Source organism: Tupaia chinensis, unplaced genomic scaffold (assembly GCF_000334495.1).
Source record: "Tupaia chinensis unplaced genomic scaffold, TupChi_1.0 Scaffold000473_1, whole genome shotgun sequence".
Classification (NCBI taxonomy): domain Eukaryota; kingdom Metazoa; phylum Chordata; class Mammalia; order Scandentia; family Tupaiidae; genus Tupaia; species Tupaia belangeri.
The window spans coordinates 4,488,245-4,511,820 of record NW_006159982.1 but is presented as its reverse complement, the minus strand read 5'-3'; the positions used below and the strand labels follow the sequence as shown (position 1 = coordinate 4,511,820).

Below are 23,576 nucleotides of genomic sequence, written 5' to 3'. Positions count from 1 at the left end.
TTCCTCCATCTCTCCCTCTCCTTGGGTTCCTAGGTATGCAGGCACACACACCTGGTGTGTTTTTCAGGACTCAAACCTCACAGTTGGCCATGTGAGATTCAGCTGTTTAACCACCACGCCACTGGGTGGCCTCAGAGAGTAGATTTTAAAATATCTGTGGGTTTAATATCTAATTCTCTCTGAACAATTTCAGAGAAATGCTGAAATCTTAGTGCATTAATGATAACGCGTAGACGCAATCTCTGTTTATCTTAAACTCAGACATGCTAAAGGAAAGAAAGGTTAATCTGATAAAGGCATCACTATTTTTAATTGGACTGATGGGAAAATGTAGTATTGGGTGTAAGGGACAATGTCAGGTGAATTATAGGGAAGTGGTGACTACCTTGAAGCTGAAGCAATCAAATAGATAGCACTAAAAATTACTATGGCATCTTTATGCAACAATTTGGTCCAAGTGTCCCCGTCTTGGCCTCCTTTACAATGAACGGAAGCACTTTGTAGTATTTGGTGAATTAAGTATTATTTGGAGAGCCTCAGCTAAGGCTGCTGCTATCCTTCACTTAGCCAAATTAAACATTGGGCATTAATTTCCTATGGAAGAGGAGGAGATGATGTTTTGATAACATTGTCAATTCATAAAATAGTTAAAAATTCAAAAGAAGAGTTGGCAAACATTAAAAAAATTGTGTCACATATTTGTGTCTTTGCACTGCACACTCTTTAATTAAAAATAATGTGAAACGTTTGTTACTCATCCTTGTCTTTTTGTATAGATAATTTAGCAAGTAATTATTTTGTCTTCAGAAAAAAAAAAGATAATTGTCTCTAAATTATTATGATTAAATAGAATAAAGTCAAGATGTTTTTGTAATTGATAGGGTAGAGCAAATAATCTGTACTGGAGTAGTTTGTTTTAATTCTTTGCTTTGGTCTGATTATATAAAAACATCAAAAAATGGAAATTAACAAAAGTATCTCCAGAAAAGGTACCCATAATCTCACTACCAGAGATACCACTATTAACATTTTTGCAATATACAAATGAATATGTATGCATATTTAGTATATAAATAAGTGTATGTGTGTTTTTATGAATACATATATATATGTGTGTATATATATGCACACATATAAATACATATTTTTAAAGGAGATCAGACTATAGGGACTACTTCAAATTCAGCATTCTTTTCTTAGAAATGTAATATACTGTGGGACCAGCAGATGACACAATTGTTATCTCGTTGGACTCCCACATAGTAGACCAAGGTTTGAGTCCTGGACCTAGTGGCTTAAAAAACTCACACCAGGCGCATGTGCATGAATGCCCAAGATCCCAAGAGGAGAATGAAGGAGAAGGGATTGCGGCATGACCATCCTTCCTGGGGCATGATTTTTCAATTTCTGTCTCTTTGTGTCTGGTAAGTGCATGCACCCTATAGCAAAAATCTCTCTTAAAAAAGAAAGAAAGAAAGAAATATAATATATTGTAGCTGGCCCAGCTACAATATATTATATTGTGTGGTTAAAGTAGGGGACCTGGCAGCTCAAACGTCACACTGGGTGATGTGCACACATGCTCAAAATCCCAAGGGGAGATGGGAGGAGAAGAGACTGTGAAGAAATCACCAGGTTTATTTCTCACTTTCCCTCTCTCTCTCTCTGGCTCTCTCTGGTGAACACTCACCCCTGATAGCAAAAGTAACATAGTGTGTGTGTGTGTGTGTGTGTGTATAGTAGGTATTGATTTTAAAATAATAAATATAAAGATCTATGTTAATATTTTTAATGTCTGCATAGTATTGCATAGTATGTGTTTTGATCATTTATTTAACTTAGCAAATATTAATGAATGTTCAGGTTATTTTCAGTCTTTCACCATTATAATTATAAATAGGATTGATAGGTATTCAGATTTTAATCTGAACTCACACACAATATGAAGCATTTTATTTAGATTACTTAGTACTGTGGCTCACAAATACCAGATAATGGGACCAGCAGTTGGCATAATGGCTATGTCACTGGACTCCCATGTAGTCAACCGCAATTTGAGTCCCGTCCCCGGTGAGTTAAACTCACACTGGGCGCATGTGCATGCGTGCCCAAGATTCTGAAAGGAGAATGGAGGAGAAGGGATTGCAGCATGGCCACCCCCCAAAGGGGTGATTTCTCACTTTGTCTCTCTCTCTCTCTGTCTTTCTATAGCAAAAACCTCTCAAAAACAAACAACAACAACAAACCAACAAATACCAAATAATGCTCCCATGTGTAATGATACTAAAACCTCTGAAACAGCAATTCTACTTTGCATTATATACACATTTTTCTATTAGATAAGAATATTTCATATTTTTCTTCATGCATTCCTCTGGAGTAGTTAAAAGACAGATATTGGTATCTGCATTAATATATTAACTTCCAGACTGGATCATTCAGACATAAGAGGGGTGGAGGAGATACTTACACTCTATTCAGATTCCTTGAACCTCACCCGTGCTCCTTCTAACGGCTCAGTGCTCTCTCCTGGTTCTTGGTTTAGGAGCATGCCTGGGGAGTTCTACCATTATTTCTTATTCCTTCCTGCCTTTTCCATTCAACTGTCATGATTTTGACTGTCTTCATCCAAATTCTCTTTTAAATTTGGTTAAAAACAAACAAATAAACACCCCCAAACCAACAACCTACTAGTCTCATGTCAATTGTAACCTCTTCTAATTTTAAAACATCTTAGCAATTGAGTATAGCATTCATTGAAAATTTATTTGTGATCTTAAATTTTATGTGGTTATCTTTGGTCTTGTCTCTTCTATAAACTTTGATAATCAGATACCCTAAACTATTTCTTTGGTATCCCCCTAGGCTACCTCGTACTTCAAATAATGCACATATTGAGTATAGTATTTTTAATGATATGGTATCAGTACAGTACTGGGAAGTATTTTACCTTTTGGACACCATCAGTGTTTTTTGACTATTTATTGTATTAATTTAGAGATAAAGAATATTTTTAGATTTTTGTCAGTTTTATTTCTTAATGTATTTTCAGTCCATTTTAGAGAAGAGACTTGAAAAACAAAATCCTTTTTTTTTTTTTTTTTTTTTTTGCAAGAGGGCATGTGTGCCCATCTGGAAAAGACAGACACGCAGAGAGAGAGAGAGGTGGGGGGGGGAGTGGGAAAGCATACCCTACTCCATGGGGAATGGTCATGCCACAATCCCTTCCCCATTTCTCCTTCCTCTTTCAGGATTTTGGGCATGTGTGCAAATGTACTTGGCCTGTTTTTCAAGCTGCCAGGTCCAGAACTTGAATCATGGGATCGGCCATGTAGGCTCTAGCACTTTAACCACCATGTCATCAGCTGGCCCAAAATTAATTAATAATTTTCAAATGTTGGAAACTATTAGATTAGAATGAAACAAATTTATGAAGTCTTCCATTTTTTAATGTTATTTAATATGATCTTTGAAATAGTTTTTAGCAAAAATGCATACCTTTATATAATTTGTCCAGCTTTTGAATACAATTTACCATACTTTGAGAAGAGATCAAAAGGCGGTAACACAGTTTGGAAATCCTAGAAAGAAAAAGATAAAAGATTACCACAGAAATCTTATTTTGTGTTATTATTATTATTAAGATTCTTTTAAATCACTAGATAGATGCCATTCTGTTGAACTTCAAGTTTCCCACAGCAGGCTGGTGCCATAGCATAAATGGTTCAGTGCATTGCACTGAAAGCCAGCTCCCACATGGCTGACTGTAGTTCAGATCCCAACCCCAGCAGCTCCATGCTGGGCACATGTGCATGCATGTCCCACATCCTAGTGGGATGAAAAAATGGAGTAAAAAAAGGATTGTGCATGACCATGACTTGGCAGGGTGTGTTTTCTCCTTCTTCTTTCTCTCTCTCTGGCGAGCACACATGCTCTCTAGCAATAATTTTAAACACTGAATTTCCCATTATATCACCAAAGTCAAGTATATTAAAGCTTTCTTAAACACATAGTAAGAATTCTGAGCAATGCAAACATTCCACAAAGCCACTTATCTTCAAGGAGCTCACAATCTGAATCTTTAGCCATGACATCACAGGAGCTAGCCCTTGAATTTCTTTTTAAAGTTTATTCATTTATTTCTGAAAGGGGGGTGGGGGAAGGTACCCTTGACAGGGTTTTTATTCCACAATCCTTCCCCTCAGCCCTGTAGCCAACCTGGACAATGGGCTGCCTGGGGTGTTCAGGTATACCTGGAATACAACATATTTTGTTTTATGCAAAATAAATGCTGTATTGATAAGGAATCACAAGGGAACAGTGATAACACCAATAATTGTAACAGAGGGTGGACTGTGGTGAATACCACAGAATTGATTTGGATGAACACTAAAGAAATTCAGAAGGAAGAGGGGAGAAAATTTTTGTTGTTGTTGCATAACCAGAGAAGTAGAATTTGATCAAAGGTAGAAATAAATACTTTCCATACATGTGAAAAGCAGTCATTAAACAAGGAAGCTACTAAATCAACAGTTAATCCTGTAAAAAAGTGATCAGACTATATAAACGTATATGTTTCTTCTTAATGGAATTGATTTGGCAATTTTTTCTTTCTTTCTTTTTATTTTTTATTTATTAATTACTTAATTTAGTTACAGTCATTCACTGTAAATCAATACAGTATACAAAATGAGATTCTCCATTCAGTATACATTGAATATTGGCTCGATCAAGGATATTACCATATATGCTATCATCAACAAATAATTTTCTATTTGTTTTTTTATATATTTTGCTTTATTTTTTCCCCCCGTGATTCCCTACCTCTCACCCTCTGCCAACTCCCTCCTATTTCCCACACTGTCTCTGGTAATGTACAATTGTTTTCCATACCTTTTTTTCACATTTTATGGATACACTAAAGATCTTAATTAATTTAAAGCCTTTCAATAGCAAGCACAGCCACTATATACATATTTATGAGTGCATGTCTGACTTTAGGCATAAACCCCAGTGAGTAAAGTAAAAATACTATAAAGTAGCAACTCACTGGGGCTAAATAGCTTACTGCAGTCATTAAGTAGGTATTAATAAGTATTTTTAATGCATTTTTTCATTTCAAAAGAAGAGTTTTAGTTTTAATAGATCAAAATAAAAAAATGTTAAGAGAAATTTGCTTAAAACTTAAAACCAGGAAAAAGACTAGGATTCAGTTCAAATAGTAGGTAGATGAACCTATCGATAATTCAAGAGAAGACAAAAATCCTTAAATATGGAAATCAAAGCATCAAAGAAAATCAGTAATGTTTTAGTCTAAAGTAAAAAAAATTCTATTTCACTAGTTCAGACTCATGTAATTAATCTCTCTTCTATTGAATTTGCAGTGTTACTATGGTCTGATCTTTCCATTTAAACTCTGCAAGTTAACGTTTAACTCTAGGCTTGACCATACCATTAGGCTGGACTTTCTTGTACTCTTATTTCTGTGTGTCCAACTTTAGTTTTTCTAGAATAGCACTCCCTTTAGCACTTGGTGGAGAGTTGGTCTGGTGTTGGTAGATTCTTTCGGGTTTTGTTTATCTGAGAATGTTTTTGTCTTTTTTTCCTATATGAAAGATAATCTTGCTGGGTATAGTATTCTTGGTGGAAATTGTGTTTCACTTAACACTTTGAATATATTTTCCCATGCTATCCTTCTTGCACTGTTTCCAATGAGGTCCAACATTAACCTTATGGGATAATCTATGAAAGTAACTTGACATTGCTCTCTTGCCAATTTTAGTATCTTGTCTCTGTCTTGTATCTTGTTTTTGGTCCATCTGACTATAATGTGGCTGGGGGGAGGTCTTCTTAGGTCAATTCTATGTGGGGTCCTTTGTATTTATTGGGTCTAGATATTTGAGTGCCTCTCTAGGTTTGGAAAGTTTTATTCCAGGATTTCATGAAATAGATTATCAATACCTTTATTTGTTTCTTCACCTTCTGGGATACTGATGATCTGGATGTTTGGGCACTTAATGGTATCTTGTATTATTCACATGTTATTCTCATTTTGGGGGGTTATTTTCTCAGTCTTTTCAGTGAATTTTTCTTGGTCAGAGGTTCTATCTTCTGCATCTGAGATAATATCTTCTGCATGTTCTATTCTGCTTTTGATACTTTCAAGGGAAGTTTTGATTTCCTGTATTACAACCTTCATCTCTAGCAATTCTGTTTGATTCTTTTTAATGATGTGTATCTCCTCTTTCAGATCATTTTCTGGACTTTGTTGTCTCTCTTCTCTAGCATCTCTGTTAGCTTTGTCACTATGATATTTTAAATTCTTTATCTGACATTTCCATTAGTTCCCTTGTATTCTCTGTGGAGAAAGAGGAGTTAGTCTTTTCTTTTAGAGGAGGAATATTTTCTTTGTTTCTCATATTTCTTGTGCCTCTGCAGTGGTTTCTGGCCTGGATCCTGGCCAGACTGAGGAGCAGGGAGGTGAAATCTGGGTAGAGGGTCCTCAGTGGTTGAGATTACAAGTTTTTTTCTTAAGAAAACCTAGGAAAGAAATACCTTTGGCCTATGCCCAGCCTATTTGAGAGACCATGCATTACAAAAACACAAAAACTAAATATATTAAATAATATGTGGGCATGAGTGCCTCTATCAATAGGGATCTAGCTCTTCACCCTGGTACAACAAAGACCCAAAACCCTCAATCCTAAATATCTACTTTTATGATTAACACTTTCCAGGTCCCAGAAAAAGCTTCACATTTGTTCTGTGTTTGTCAGGTATAAACATAAAGAATGGGGGGGGGGTTGGGTTGTGACAGACACTTTTTTGATGACAAAGAGAATTTGAGAGACGAAAATACTTAGATAAAAGATAAGTCAATTTATTTGAAAAACAAAACAAAACAAAACAAAAAAAAACCCTTCCTCTCTGATAGCATGAGTGCAGTAGAATTTTACATAATAAAGTATCATTTCCCTAAGGTGCTGAATGGATAGAATGAATACAATAGAATTTCATATAACTAAGTATCACTTTTCTATGGTGAAGAACATCCATATTCTTGCTTTCTTTTTGTTCCAAATTGTAATTTTTTTGGTAATAAGAAATTAACAGAGTATTTCTTTCTTTCTTCTCTTTTCTTCTTCTTCTTTTTTTTTTTTTTTAAGAGAATTTTCCTGTGGGACACATGTGCTTACCAGAGGCACAGAGACAGACAGAAGGCTGGAAAGCATCCCCTAGGGGTTGGCCATTCCACAATCCCTTCTCCTCCATTCTCTTCTCAGGATTTGGGCATGCAAGTACATGTACCTGGCATAAGTTTTAAAGCCCCAGAAAACTCAAAAGGTTCTCAACTACATAGGAGTCTAGTCACGTAACCATTGTGCCATTTGCTGGTCCCAAGAAACTAACACATTATTTATAACAATTACACATGGCATTTCAGGAACATTTTGCAAATATTTCATTATCACTTTTAAATGTGAGTGTATGAAGTTTAGGCATTTGTTTGAAGCATGATAGTGATTTTTTTTTACATTGGCACTATGATAAACACTGAAATCTAGAATGGTGATAGCTTTATTTTTATAATATATAGAGCAATATTTCATGCATTTCAAAAAAAAAAAAAAACAATGCCTGCTTTGCAATAAATGTTTTAAAAAGTTTTCAGTGAGGCGTCAGCAGATAGTGTAGCAGTTATGTTGCTGGACTCCCAAGGTGGCAACCGCAGTTTGAGTCCTGGGCCAGGGGGCTTGAAAATCTCACCAGGAGTGTGCATGTATGCCCAAGATCTCAGGGTCGGGAGGGAGAAGGAATTGTGGTGTGATCTTTCCCTTGGGGGAGGGGGGTTTCTCAGTTTCCCTCTCACTGTCTCTCTCTCTCATGAGCCCTAAGGCAAAAAACCTCTTAAAATTTTTTTTCAGTGAGAAAGAACTGAAATAGGTTAAGAATTCAGTTCTACATAAAGAAATGAAGAGCACTAAAGAAAGAAAAAATAAGGGTACAATAATTTTTTTCTATTTTCCTTAATTAAAAAGATTTTTTTTTTTTTGGGCTAGAGTGTGTGTATACTCACACTTCTCTGATAGAGAGAGAGATGAGAGAACAAAACATTCCCCTCCACTATAGGAAATGGTCATACAGCAATAACCCCTACTCCACTTCTCCATCCAGTTGGGATTTTGGCCATGTGCCTGGCATGTTCCTTAATCTGCCATGGGGTGGGACATGTGGAATTGGGCCACCCTCACCACCAAGGAGCTAGCCCCTTATTCTTAATTGACCTAAAAGAGGCCTTGTTCACAATAATAATAACGACAATGCAATAGTTGCTTATAGCTAGTGGATGAGGGAGGTAAATAACAGCTATGTTATAAGGGATAGGAGAAAAAAATGAAAATAATCTGTTAAAAGGTAGTTGTATTATGCATGAAGTAGTACAGTGTTATTTGAATTAGTCATAAATTTATATTTCAAATTCTAGAGCACGTACTAAAACTTTTTTAAAAGTGAAGTGTAATTAATATTCAAATAGCCCAGAAAAAAATGGAATGATATAAAACATTTAATTAAAACCAAAGAAGCTGAAACCAGCAGTTGGTGTAATGGCTGTGTCTCTGGACTCCCATGTAGTCGACCACAGTTCGAGTTTCGGACCCGGTGGCTTAAACTCACACCAGGCACGTGTGTGTGCATGCCCAAGATCCCTAGAGGAGAATGGAGAAGGGATTGTGGTGTGGCCATCCCCTCTGGGAGGTGATTTCTTGCTTTCTGTCTCTCTGTCTTTCTAGGGAGCGCATATTCCCCAAAGCAAAAACCTCTCAAAAACAAAACAAAAAAACAAAGAAGCCTAAAAGAGTGAAACACAAAAACAAAACAAAACAGAAAAACAAAGAACAAGATCAATAAATGGAAAACAACTTAAAATATGGTAGACATTACTTCAATTATACTAGTAATCATTTTAATGTTAGTGGTTTAAATACACCCAATAAAAGACAAAGATGGTGGGTAAGAAAAGGATAACTAAAAGTATGGTGTCTACATAGAACTCATCTTTTCTTTTTTTTTTTTTTTTCTTTTTTAAAAGTTGTATAGGGTGTGTGTACTTGCTGGAAAGAGACAAAGAGAGACAGAGCAGGAAAGTGGGAAAATGCTCCCAGTAAGTGCTCCCAGAAGGGGATGATTATGCCACAACCTGTCTTCTCCATTTCTCCTTTTTAGAATTTTTGGGCATGCATGCACACATGACTAGCATGATTTAAAGCTGCTTGATTTGTGACTTAAACTATGAAGTAACCATGTAGGATCCAGCTACCATAACCACCTTGCAACCAACTAGCTTGAAACCTACTTTTAATATAAAACCACAGAGTGAAAGTAAAGGGATGGAAAAGGTATACCATGCAACCAGTAACCTAATAAAAGTTGGCCTTATTATAGTAATTTCCTACAAAAATACTTCTGATTAAGGAAAATAATCAGGGACAAAGATGGGAATTACATAATGATAAAGGGATCAAGTCTTGAAGAATTCAGATTAATTTTTATATGCCAGGCAACAGAATATCAAAATTTATGAGGCATAAAACAAATAGAATTGCAAAGAGAAACAGATGAATTCTTTGTTATAGTTGAAGACTTCAACACCCCTTTATCAGTAAGTGACAGGTGCAACAGGAAGAAAGGCAGTAAGGTTTATAACTGTTTATAACTAAACTGAACAGCACTATTAGTCAACTGGCTATAACTGACATCAATATTACTGTATCCAGTAATAGCAGAATATATGGAACAATTCTGAAGCTCACATGAAGGATTTACCAAGACAGATCACATTCAGGGCCATAAAATTTAAATAGAATAGCAATTATGTAAAGTATACTTTCAGACCATAATGGAATTAAACTAGAAATCAATAACAGTAAGATTGCTGAAAAACCTAAAAATATTTGGAGGTTAAACAACACACTTCTTCATAACACATGATTCAAAGAAATCTCAAGAGAAGAAAAAAATGTAAACTAAACAAAAATGAAAATACAACCTATTGAAACTGTGAGATGCAGCAAAAGTTGTGCCTAGAGGGAAATTTATAGCACTGAATAATAGCACATAATAGGAAAAAAAAAATATCTAAAATGAATCATCTACGCTTCTATTTTAGGAGATTCTAAAAAGAGCAAATTAAATCCAAAGTAAGTAGAAGAAAATAAGTCACAAAATCAGAGCAAATGGCAATAAAATTGAGAACAGGAAAATAATATAGAGAAACAACAAAATTAAAAGATGCTTCCTTGAAAACATCAATAAAATTGATAAACTCCTAACAAGGATAACAAGAAAAAAGAAAGAAGACACAAATTACTAATATCAGAAATGAAAGACCATTACTTATGATCATAATCAATAAAAGGATAATAAACAATTATTATGAGTAGCTTCATAGGTACAAATTTAATAACTCAATTAAAATGGATCAATTTCTTTAAAAAATCCCCACAATTTATCAAAATTCACATAGGGAGATAAAGACGATCTTAATAGGCCTATATTTATTTTTTAAAACAAAACAATTAATAACTTCCTAAAACAGGTCAAGATGACTTCACTGGTAAATTCTACCAAAAAAGGAAGAAATGATAACCAGTTTATTTATAATTTGTTCCAAAAATAGAATCACAGAAAACACTTCCTTACTCATTCTGTTTGTCATCTATAAAATGGGAATATCTACCTCACTGGGTTGGTATGAAGATTAAGCAGGATAAAACATCTGACCTTTATTCTTATTCTACTTACTATGTTCTTTCAAAAGTCAAATGAAGTAAATTCTCCTGACACTTGAAGGAGACAAATTTGGGTCAAACAGGACTTTGATAATATCCTACATCAATGAACTATTTTGAGCCAGAACCTTCAATATATGTCTAATCATTTGTGTTTAATTACATATGTATAATACTGTGCTAGTATAACATACTATATAGGTGTGTGTGTGTGTGTGTGTGTGTGTGTGTGTGTATGATAAAAATGAATATAGATGGAAGTTCTAATATTTTCTTCTTCCGTGGATCTTCTTGTATATTTAATTTTAGACTCCTCCAATACAGCAAAGCATCCCTTAATCCTCTGTTATATCTTCATCTGGAATTAAAATCGCACTTGGGCATCTAGAGTGTGTCAGACACTATGGTAGCTTCCAAGCAGTAGTAAACAAAACTTAGGCCTATCTAGTATCAGACAAGGGATATTTAAAATTGTGCAAATAAACAAAGATTGCCTCTCCAAGTGCCTCCTATGTTCCCTCAAAAAATATCCCTTGAAAACAATCATTTATTATTTTTTAAACTAAAATATCACATTTCTATTTAGCCATAGTCAACCAATAGCTGCTACCTCTGTTACAGGATCAAGCAACATTGCCATGAAGACAGCTTTGGTTTTAGAAAGAATCTGATGCTGAGGATCATTTGTTTAAAACTTGCTTCTGTTACAACAGAACAGGTCATCCTGTCATGGGAAGAAATTTATGAGCTCAAGAAAACCACCTGCACAACACTCAGGCAGTGCCACTTTTTAAATGGCGGGTGGGGACTGCTTTTCTGAAAAATAACCTCATCAAGGAAAAACACTGGGGATGGTAATTCTAAATCCTGCCATAGCCCTTGCTTGCCAGAGCAGACAGCTTTTGCTATTAGGATGCCCAGCCAAACACAAATAATCCACTGCCAAAATGAGCTCCTTGGGACAATTTAGGAGTCTTTGGAAGTGAATGGCTCTTTGAGCTGGAATGCAGCCCAGGTCCATTTTCAAACCCAAGTCAAAATGACAAAGAGCAAATTTCCTGGGCCACTCACCCACTAAGTGTAAGATTACTTTAGGTTGGCAGCTGCACTGTTTACCTAGTTATTTAAGGCTTTTCACCAGATACTCGCAACTGAGTACTTAAACAACTGGCTTCAATGGTAGTAAGCAGGATAACTGGACACACCGTAAGAGACAAAACTTGCGAGATCAGAGGGATAAGATGAAAATCAAAGGTTATGCACATATTGTTCAGCTTGAATTATTTGCTATATATTCAGTTTTAAAATATTGCAAACATTTTTCTCTTGTAGATAAAAAAGGAGGCTCGTAAGAATTTTTGAGTGAATAGTAAGTGCTATTTCAATCAAAAGTGTTTTATGAATAAGATCTCAACTAAGTCTTGGCTAGCAATTGGGATTTTCCATACACTTCAAATAAAAGTTAATAGGCAGGTTTAAAAGATCACCTGGCATTATTCCTGAAAGATCAAACTTGACTCATGTCACATATAGGAAACTCCAATAATGCAAACATCACAGTTTCATAAAAGGAATATACTGGCGACTGTTAAAATTGTAGGAGTTGTTTCCTTTTCTCTGTTCACTCTGAGTTTAGAGGTAAACATCCTCAAACATTCTGTTATGTGTGTCCTAAAGTCCACAGATTTAGGATTTATCATGTATTCTTTCAATAAAATAATTCGAAATGGTCCCCTCAAAACAAATTTTAAGTGATGTGAGTGATGTACTGTCTGAACATAATAAAGAAGCCAAGTTCATGTTCATATTATATTATACTCAGAGTTCCACTGATAGTTGCAAGGATTGTTTAAAACTTTTCTTTCTCTCTTTCTTTCTTTCTTTCTTTCTTTCTTTATATTTTATTTTATTTTATTTATTTCTTGCTATAGGGCACATGCACTAGCTTGAAAGACAGAGACAGACAGAAAGTGAGAAACTACCCCTCCCAACGGAGATAACCACACTGCAATCCCTTCTCCTGTTGAGATTTTGGGCATGTACGCACACGTGTCCAGCGTGAGTTTTAAGCCACCAGGCCCAGGAATCAAATTGCAGTTGACTACTTGGGAGTCCAAGGACATAACCACTACACCATCTACTGGTCCCTGAAACCTTTCTTATAGCTGCTACTTAAAGGCAGTACTACTTTGGAGCCAATATATCTGGCTTTGGAATCTAGTTTTACTCTTTTTTTGTTTTGTTTTGTTAAAGGGTGCATGCACTTGCCAAAGGCGAGGAAAAAGCATACCTCCCACCCCCCACCATTAGGAATTGTCACACTATAAATTTTTCTCCTCCATCTCTCCCTTCCAGCATTTTGGGCACACACATACAAGCACTGACCCTAGTTGTAGGTCTATCACTTAAACCACATGGTCAACCATGTGAGATCCAGCTGCCTTAACTACTGGGCCAGAAAGCTGTCTCCATTTTATTCTTAAGAACTTTGTAACATTAGAAAAGTTATTTAACCTCTGCAGTGCATGTTTTTCATTAGAAAAACAAAGATGAAATCATATGAAAATAATAATAGCCTACTTACAAGGTTGTTAAAAAGATTACATGAATTTGTATAAAGCAGGTAAAATAGTGTCCTGAATACAACAAAGTGCTTAATAAGTTAACTTTTTTCTAACTGAGAAATTCTGACATACACTTACTTTTTATAAATAATTATGAATGAATATTGTCAAGTAGTTGCTTATTCAAAGGTCATTTTCATTTGACTTTGATACATATTCTTTTATTTCAGTGTGAGTATATCTAAATTCTAAAGTTATCTATTTGAATTCATATTGATTCCTTTTCTATTTTTTAGGTATATTTTTCTCTTTAATGTCTTTATCTATATCTTTTTAAAATAATTATTTATTTAATTTCATTTTTTATTATTTATTTTTTATTTATTTATTTATTGCTATAGGGCATATGCATTGATGAGAGAGAGAATGAGAGAGAGAGGGAAAGTGAGATAAGAAGCCTCCAGGTCCAGGACTTGAGTTACTGTCAGCCATGTACCTCAACTACCCTACCACCTGCTGATCCCCTATCTGTATTTATCTTATTTAGCACATTTATTTAGTCTCATGCATAGCTCTTCCTCTGATTTTACAGTCTTGGCTATAAATACACACATGGAAATTGGCAGGTGAGACAGGTAAACTGAGAGGTAAGTGATGGGGTTTCTCTTTTGACCAATTCCTTGTATTATAGGGAATATGCATATTGAGGACAGAAGTCTGACTGCTTTTTCCTATTTCCAAATTCCTTTCCATAAGGCCTGGGGGTGAGTCACATCCACAATTAATTAATAGACCATTTGACTCATTGATAACAGGACTCTTCCTACAATCTGTCCTTGGGATAGTATCTTGTGATGTGTACAAGCCTCCTTATCTCTGTTACAGTACACTCTTTTTTTTCCCCAAAACACAGATTTTCCTTTCCAATCACCAACTTAAGAACTGTAAAGTTTACCTATGGCCTACAGGCCCTCATATCCAGATGTCCCCTTTTTGGGCCAGACCAATGGGAAAACTGTTTTTGCTAAGTTCCAAATCTTGTCTCTCACTCTCAAAACCAAATAAAAGGAACCCCAGTGTCTGATCACCCTGAGAAGAAGCAAATAGCTCTAGCCTGGTCACACACATTTGTGTTTAGAAATAAACTACATTAATTATTATTTCTGCAGAGTTGGTCATTTCCATCGACAATATATATGCCATCCTAAAAGAGATTCAAAATATAAAGATATATCAGAAGGAATAGGTCTAGATATTCATTTATATTTATAGAAATAGATGTAGATATTGAAACATAGATGTACTTATAAAATGTAGCTTTAACTGTTTAATTTTAACAAAAAAACACTAAGAATATCACCTAAATGAAATTTACTGAAATGAATCCAACTAGACACAATATTGTAGATAGAACAATCTATAGCTTGTTGGGTGGTTTATCACAGAACTAATAATACTGTGGTAAGAAGTTCTGGCAGCACTACCTTCACATACAAAGATGACCCAATTTAAACAGAAGGAATGCTATGTGGCACTAAAGAGAAAATTTGGCTTTATGTGGTTAGTTTACTGGAAAAGATGCTGCAAAAATGTTCAGAGATGCCATCAGTATGGCTTAAGAAGAACCAAGTATAGTAGGGAATAAAAACTGAAATGAGGGTTGTAATATTTCTAAATGTTAAGTGTTTCCTAGTGGGAGAAAAACTGAGTGCCTCTAGTCTTGACTTATGATAGGGTTACATCCAAATAACCTCCTCCTTTCACTTTGTAAAATGGACCTGAAGTTGAAAATGCATTTAATACAACTAACCTACTGAACATCATAGCTCAACCTAGTCTAACGTGCTCAGAACACTTACTTTAGCCACCCTGGGCAAAATCATCAAACACAAAATCCTATTTTATAACAGTGGTTTAATAATTCATGTAACTTATTTAACACTGAAACCAAAAAATAGAATAGTTGTGTGTGTACTCTAAGTATGTTTGTTACTAAATGTATATTATATCCACACCATCACACAGTCAAAACAATCATTAAGTTGAACACTATAAGTAATGGGATGGTCTGAGATTGGATGCTCCAAGAAAATTCTGAGTAAGAGAAATAATTGCTAAAGACCAGGTTAAATTATGATTGCATTTATATTCCTAGGATCTGATATGAAGAAGGGGTTGATAAGTACTATTTGGCCAAAGGAATGACTGAATAAATGAGTAAACAGACTTGACGCTGTGGAAACCATGTGCCTGATAAATGCTTGAGTCTTCTGGAGTAGCATATCCTTTCTCATTCAGTACAACCACTCTAGAAACCAAGTAACAGAAATGAAAGCCACAGGCCTCGACCTTATTAGGGTCCTCCCCAAGTCCACTCTCTACACCCTGAAAATTTTTTTTCTCCAGCTAGTAGATAGTATGCCTAGGTCCCCTTCAAAAACCTGGATCTCAAAATATTTGGGTGAGATACAGAAACTGGGAAAAAGATGGCAGGGGCAGAGAACAGTGAGTAACATGTTTATCTAACATTCTAGGAGGAGGGGGCTGTATCTGTCTTGTGTTCCCAGTGCCACAACAGTGTCTGTCACATATCAGGATTCAATAAATCTTTGTTGAATAGAAATGTAGGACTTCTCAGTGTGATGCTACTCTGCAGGGGAGATAGTGCCTAGATTCATCAGCGAATACACTACAATGATGTGTCCAATGATGACTTCTTTATAATAACACCCACTGTTACTATCAATCCTCATTATTCACAGATTCCTTATGTAGAAATTTGCCTACGTGCTAAAATTCATTTGTAACTCCAAAATCAATATTTGCAGTGCTTTCACATTCATTTGCAGACATGAACAGGGTGGCGAAAATTTTCTGTCATGCAAATAATCAGCTGAGGCCTGCCTTCTTGTTTCAGCTCTCACACTGCAAATAAGTGTCCATTTTGCACTCTATTTAGTTTTTGCTGGTGATTTTACTTTGTAAAATGGACCTGAAGTGTTCTGTCTACTGTTTATAAACGCCATGTGGAAAAGATACACGTGTTAGAAAAAAGCTTTGTTCAGACGTGAAATATAGTGTCACTGGTCATGAATGCAATGTTATTGAATCAACAATATGTGGTAAGGTGTGTTAAAACAGAAACACACACAGGGCTAGCAGGTGACATGGTAGTTAAGGCACTGGGACTCTCAGATAGCCAACCACGGTTTGAGTCCCTGACCTGGGAAACTTGAAAATTATGCTGGGTGTGTGCGCATGCATGCCCAAAATCCTAGGAGGAGAATGGAGGAGAAGGAATTGTAGTATGACTACCACCACCACCCCCGGGGTGGTGTGATTTCTCACTTTACCTCTCACTGTCTTTCTCCAGATGGGCATGTGCCCTATAGCCAAAACCTGAAACAAGCAAAAAACAAAACAGAAACATATGTAAAAAATATTATGTATTAATCAGCTGTAAAAATTTTGACCAGAGGCTTGTAGGCACCTAACCCTGTTTTTCCCTTAGGAGCAATGATTCCGTACGTATTAGCTCTTTCATGATACACTCACTGTGTCATGAACTTGTATATTATGCCAGGATATTATAGATAGTTTGCCTCCTAGGATACAAATGAACAAATGAATGAAAGAAAACATGAACAAGTACACATGGCTGACTGTGCGGTTCAAGTCTTAGACCTGATGCTTTGAAAAACACATTGTGTGTGTGTGTGTGTGTGTGTGTGTGTGTGTGTGTGTGCATGCATACCCAAAATCCCAAGAGCAATTGCAGTGTGGTCATACTCTCTGGAGGGTGCTTTCTCACAGTCTCATGCTCCCTCTCTCTCTATCCAGTGAGCTCATGCTCGTGTGCTTGATAGCAAACTTAAATAAAAAAACAGATGCCTGATGGTGGCACAACAGTAAAATGTGACCCTCTGCAAGGCAAACTCACACAGGAAAGTTGCTGGTTCATGTGTGAAGGCCTCCCTGAGTATGCCAGTGCAAGCAGTCACCATACATCAAGCTCTCTTCTCACCTCCCTCATTGTCCTGCCTCCCTCGAGACCTAGCTGTAGACCCCAGCTGGGGCTTCTTAACATCTTAGACCATGACTTTCACGTCCTGAACTGGCCCGTGGTCCAGCCCATTCCAGAGGCATATGCACTATCAACCTCACGAGATTAGGGGCACTAACCCTAAACATATTCAGCTGACTCATTGATAAGCTAAATTTTTATTGTAACCTTCAAATAATGTATGTACAAACCACACCCCTGTTTTGGTAACAGAGAATCTGCTTTGATCTTTAATTGATTTGTAAATGTTTTGTTTTTAATCTATATAACTTGAGTCTGTCCTCCCTGATGGTATGGACCATTCTCTGCCCGGCTGTCAGTGGAGATCCTATTCTATGGAAGTAAACTCATGTTTTCCCTTGTTGGGTATGTTCTTTGGAATCGGTAAACCGTATAGTCAAACCCTCTGAGCTTTGTGGTTTCTCTCATACACCTACCTGGGCACACATGTGCCCATGATCTAGCACCAGCTGAGGATGGGGGTGGACCATGGTGTTGAGACCCTGTTGAGGTCTCTCTCTCTGCCTCTCACACTCAGGGAAAAAATAAACAGAAATCTTTAAAAAAAATGCAAAATCAAAGCATTAATAAACAGCATTCTTATCATCTTCTCCTAAGCTGAGATTTTCATATTACTATCAGGAATTATCACATTCATTAAGCAGATTTTCTTTCTGTTCTTTTTGAAGAATTGGCTTTTAAACTTTCATTTATTTACTCAGTCTTCTGAAATATATTGAGTGCCTTGACAAACCAAGTACTACTCTAGACAGTCAAAATATAGCAATGGACAAGTCAGGCAACAATTCTTCACTTTATGGAACTTAAATTTTTAGTGAGGGGAGACAGATCATAAACAAATCAGACAATAGTAAGTGCTATGAAGAAAAAATAGAGACAGGGTAGGGGTAAAGGACAGGGAATTAGGGAAAGGGCTCATAATTTAAAAAACAAATTTTGCCAGAGGGCATCTGTACTCATGGAACAGAAACAGAGAACAAGTGAGAAAGGACCCTCCCGCTCCATGGAAATGGTCATGCTGCAATTCCTTCTCCTTATGTCTTGCTCCTTTTAGGATTTGGGGCACACATGCATACACTCAGCATATTTTCAAGTCGCTGGGTCTGGAACTCCAACCTTGCTGTTGGCCACATGAGATCCAGCTGCCCTAACCACCCCACCGCAGCCTGACCCAGGGATCACAATTTTAAATCAAGTAGTCAGAAGACTGCCCTGAGGTGACAACTAATCATAAACCTGAAAGGTGAGAGTGTAAGCATGCACTCTAAGAGCATAACTAAAGCCACCAACCATGTCACTACAAACACAGGGATCACAAGTGATCACAAAAACCCACTAAGCTGTTAGGAAAAGTTCAGTTTATCTGCTGTAAGATTTTGGCAGGGAGGGGAGGCAGAATTTTCCAACATCTGAAACCTGTTAGCACATTTGGTGTTTGCAATGCAGAGTGTGGGTCAGCATCAGAAGGAAACAGTACTGTCTTATCTCTCTAGGCAGAGAGGCACCATGGCCCCGTTGTATATGAAAAGAGTTGTGCTAATTTCACCTCCTTCCACAGGCACTGTCAAATCCTAATGTTGCCATCACATAGCAACATAATGGGCATTGACTCCATCATGGCCCCTGAGGAAGAGACACGCCATAGTTCAGCCAGTGACTGGGGCTTACCCTATAATTTCTAATTCCCACTGGTGCACTTATATCCCTTAAGTAGCATTGCCCAAGAGAGGCATTGGAAACATAAAGAGGACTATTAATAATGGTTGCCTATTTCTTTCATTGGTACCACAAATGGTGTCTAATGTCAAAAAGTAATTAGCCAGAGAAAAGTTCACACAGAAATAATACTTGATGCATTACCTGGGCAGGTGGCAGATGGTGATTTTTTTTTTTTTTTTTTTTTTTTTTTTTTTTTTTTTTTTAAAGCTAGCAATAACTAACTTTTGTCAAGAGTATGTGTTCTTTTTGCAGTTGTGGGCTCTAGTGAGAAAAAGTGATCCTCCTCTGAGAAAAGTGCTAACAGGGTGTGCTTTTTCCTTCCTACTTTTCTTGAAATTGTTCATGCCTAAGTTTTTGTGATAGGATTTATTATTATTTCTTTGTTAGCTAGAGGGGAGGCCTATGTATAACATGTCTTATTCATTTTCTAATTACTTGCCAAAAAGGCAAACATCACTGAAACAATAAGCTGACTAATTTAAAAGGCGGAAGCTAACTAAAATGAAGGGCAATTTTCTACTTATTTTAATGGTTTTAAAAGTGCAAATCTCACCCTTGGAATCAACTAGTCATAAGATCTTAAAATAAAAAGCAATATTGCCTTGCCTTCATAAAAGCCAGTTTATCTACTTCTGTATACCATTTTCATCAAACAATGTTTTCTACTTGTTGGTTTACTCTTTCACTGTGAGAATGTGTATGATAATGTGTAGTATAAAAATCAAGAAATTAGTCTCACGGCAGGGAGTCTGCTAAAACACCATTTTAATCTTACCCTTCAAGCAGCGGCAGAAAACATATTAATTGCAGTTTAATTTATGCCACAAATATTTCATTTTAATTATGCTTAATTTTTGTCAAGCTATAAAAATGTCAATAGTTCTGACAGTTTTTCTTACAAGTTTTTTTTTTAACGAAAGAATTAAAATCAAGTGCTGCTTCTGAAAGAAATTATGAAAGATTTCTAATTATTGCTTATGTTTTTGAAAAATTGCTAATCTAGTTGCCCCAAAATAACATCTGGGAACATGTGAACTTAAAGCTTTAGTATTCAATATTTAAAATTCTTAACAATATATGTGTTTTATTAATATAATGGAATTCTCACCAAAAGTTTTTTTTTTCCCTGTAATTATATGGTATATCAATAACTGTCATTGTAGGGCAAATTTTCTATATAGGAATGTATTATTTCTTCTCAGGAAAACTCAGTCAAGAATAAGTGATACCGATTACTGCTGATACACTGCAATGAAAAAAAGAATATTTATCATTAACAGGAGTAGGAAAAAAAAATCATCCACCAAAGCTGAACAGTATTAATTATGGTCAGTAAACATTTATTAAGCTCTTAGTAGGTGCAATTTGTACCCAAACATTAAGTCTCAAATAAAAATGCTATCTCTTCCAAAAAATCCTTCTCTCTTCAAAGGTAGATTCAATACCGCTGTGCTGAATGTCTATGGTGCATAATTATACCTTTCTCACAACCTTTTTATAGTTTTGGTTTTGCATCACAGTAATTCGCCCAGACGTTTCATCTGATCTATTACTGGATGGTAAGTTAGGTTCCTTGGGGGCAAAATCCAGGCCTCCTGAGTTTATATCCTCCATTTATCACATTCAAATATACTTGAAAATAAACTATACAGTAGATGTGAATAAAATGATCTGGGTGTTTTTGAAAATAAAATAATTATTTCAAAATAAAAACTTTTCTACAAAAACTTTTCTGAATTTTTAAATTATTCATCAGTAGATTTTGAGTTTTAAGATGGCAGAAAAGTTCATTTCTTGCCTTATTTTCTCAGAAATGTACTTCACCCCCAAAACAAGGAAAATTATAAAAATACCCTAAGCTACATCTTTATGAAACCAGAAGACAACAATGGCTTCAAATTATAATTCAGGTTGGGAAATAGATGGGGAAGAGTACCACACCTACAAGGAATGAAGAACAGAGACACATTGGGAGGAGTGTCATTAACATCCTAAATCCAGAAACTTCAGGCATTAGAATACTGATATTTCAGAGGGGAAGTTTTCTCCCTTTCTTCTCTCAGGCTCATGGGGTTTGTTCTCTTGATGGGGAGGGGGCCATGTTGGGATAGTGGGCAGAACTAGCAATACCAGGCATAGTAGAATGCAGGGGTAAGACCTATATTGCTGAGTGGAAGTCTTCATACTGAATGGTGGTAACACCATCCTACTCCTCACTCCCTTCATAATTCCCCAAATACTACCACTTGTGGTAAGAAATAAGATCATTATTTTTGTTTTTGTTGGAAAAACTGAAGGGCTACAGGTAGTAACCTCTCTATAGAAAGTAACCGCTCTACAGAAAGTAACCTCTCTACAGAAAGTAACTTCTATAGTGAAAATTACCAGTCAACAGACCCTGCTAAAGTATACAATAATTTCAACTAATATTTCTCTGTTTCCCACCCCATCTACCAACACGTCCAAGCTCCTGTGTGCCTTCACCATGTAGGCCTCTGAACTTATGAAGATGCACACAGTGAAGACAGGAATTACAGATGTACTCAGAGGGACCGACACACAGAACGTTTTGGAGTAAATAATAAACTACAAATAGTCTCGTGATTAAGTTAATTCACCTTTGTTAATAAAGGTCATAGTTTCTTCTGGTGACAACTTGCTGTCTCAGTATAGTCTGTCTTAAGAAAGAATTGGTTCAGGTCGAGCTGAAGACGTAAAAGATTTTCTCATCAACTGCACTCCAGAGTGGAAGAGACATCTCTTGTACGGTTATGAGCAGAGTCTTAGAGCACAATACCATTCTCAGTGGTCAACATCTGCGTCCTCAAACTGTCCAGCAAGCATTGGTGTGGTGTCTATCTCCATCCCATTTTCATAATCTCTTATTGAAACTTTTGTCCCGACCCCTGCCATATTATACTGGCTGCTCACAGACTGAGAAAGCATTCCTTCTAATCTCTCCAGTATGGCCTTCCTTCTGCTGTGAAGTGAGATAACCCTTCTCCATAGGTGTAAAATGTAGGGGTGTTCCCCTATCCTTGTCCGTGTGCCTCCACATCATACTTGTCTCCATCGTAATCATCTGAATCTTTAGCCTCAGGATCCGGTGCAAGGCCTGGCATTCACACATGGCAGTGAACAGGGCCTCCAATGCTGATTTATCGATAGGCACAAATCCAAATTAAGTAATAGGTTCAACGTCATCATCACTGTCTTCCTCCTCTTCTTCATCAACAGATTCTTTTGATTCTTCTCCAAATCTGGCATTCACCATAACATACAAATGTTCTCACAGATAGGTATTTCAGATCCCTGGACCTGGACACAGCGTGTAAACTAATAATGGGGTATTCCAGTGAGAACCCTAATTCAGAGCCGTCCAACCACAACAGGTGGCTCTCCATGATGTACAAGGTGCCAGTGCCAAGGACCTTCCCATTCAGCACAGCCTCAGTGTCAGGCTGCTGCTGGTTCCCCTCAGCTGGCCAGGGCAGCAGGAAACTTTTGAGGAAGCTCATAGCAGCAGGAGGGAGCATGGAAACACAAGCGCGGAGGGAGTTGGACATGGCAATTCCTGCCAGATTTTAAAATACATTTAAGGGGCCAGCAGATGGCATAGTGGTTAAGAGCGCTGGATTCCCACATGGCCGACCATGGTTTGAGTCCTGGACCTGGTGGCTTGCTTTCTCACTTTCTCTCTCTCTCTCTCACTCTGTCCCTCTCTGGTCAAATTGAAATAAACAAATGAATAAATAATAAATATAGTTAAATAAAATAATTCTAAAAAAGCTATAGTAACAAAAACAGCATGATACTGGCAAAAATCAGATACATAGATCAGTGATACAGACAGAGAACCCAGAAATAAATTTGTGTATATACAACCAGTTGAATTTTGACAAAAGTGCCAAAAACATACATTGTATAAAAGACATTTTTTTTTGGAGAGGTTTTTCGCTATAGGACGCATGCGCTCACCAGACAGAGGGAGACATAGAGACAGAAAGTGAGAAATCACCCCCCAGGGGGGATGGTCACGCCGCAATCCCTTCTCCTCCATCCTCCTCTCGGGATCTTGGGCATGCACACACGCGCCCGGCGTGAGTTTTAAGACACCAGGTCTGGGGCGCGAACCGTGGTCGACTACGTGGGAGTCCAGTGACATAGCCATTACACTAACTGCTGGTTCCCAAAAGACATTATTTTAATAAATGGTGCTGGAAACGCTGGACAACCACATGCACGAGAATGAAACTAGACCTATATCTCTTTTCATATGCAAAAATCAACTCAAAATGTTTTAAACACTTACACATGATACCTAAAACTATGAGACTACTAGAAGAAAAAAGGGAATACACTTTCCGACATGGGTGCAGAGTAATAGTTTTTCAATAAAACTTCAAATTACAAGCAACA

The 23,576-nt window shown here is 36.7% G+C and overlaps 1 protein-coding gene and 1 pseudogene across 3 annotated transcripts in view; both read right to left on the bottom strand.

Moving 5' to 3' along the window:
• Nucleotides 1-23,576, bottom strand: part of SPATA17 (spermatogenesis associated 17) — a 263,127-nt gene that overhangs the window by 41,675 nt on the left and 197,876 nt on the right. For 2 of the 3 annotated variants that reach the window (XM_006155850.1, XM_006155849.2), the window contains exon 10: nt 3,499-3,581. In XM_006155850.1, coding sequence (XP_006155912.1) covers nt 3,501-3,581 — 81 coding nt within the window. In that variant the 3' untranslated portion in view covers nt 3,499-3,500. Of the gene's footprint in view, nt 1-3,498; nt 3,582-20,265; nt 20,404-23,576 lie in introns of those variants that run through there. The other variant, XR_335619.2, reaches the window with a different exon arrangement.
• On the bottom strand, nt 21,960-22,693 carry LOC102494932 (methylosome subunit pICln pseudogene; annotated as a pseudogene).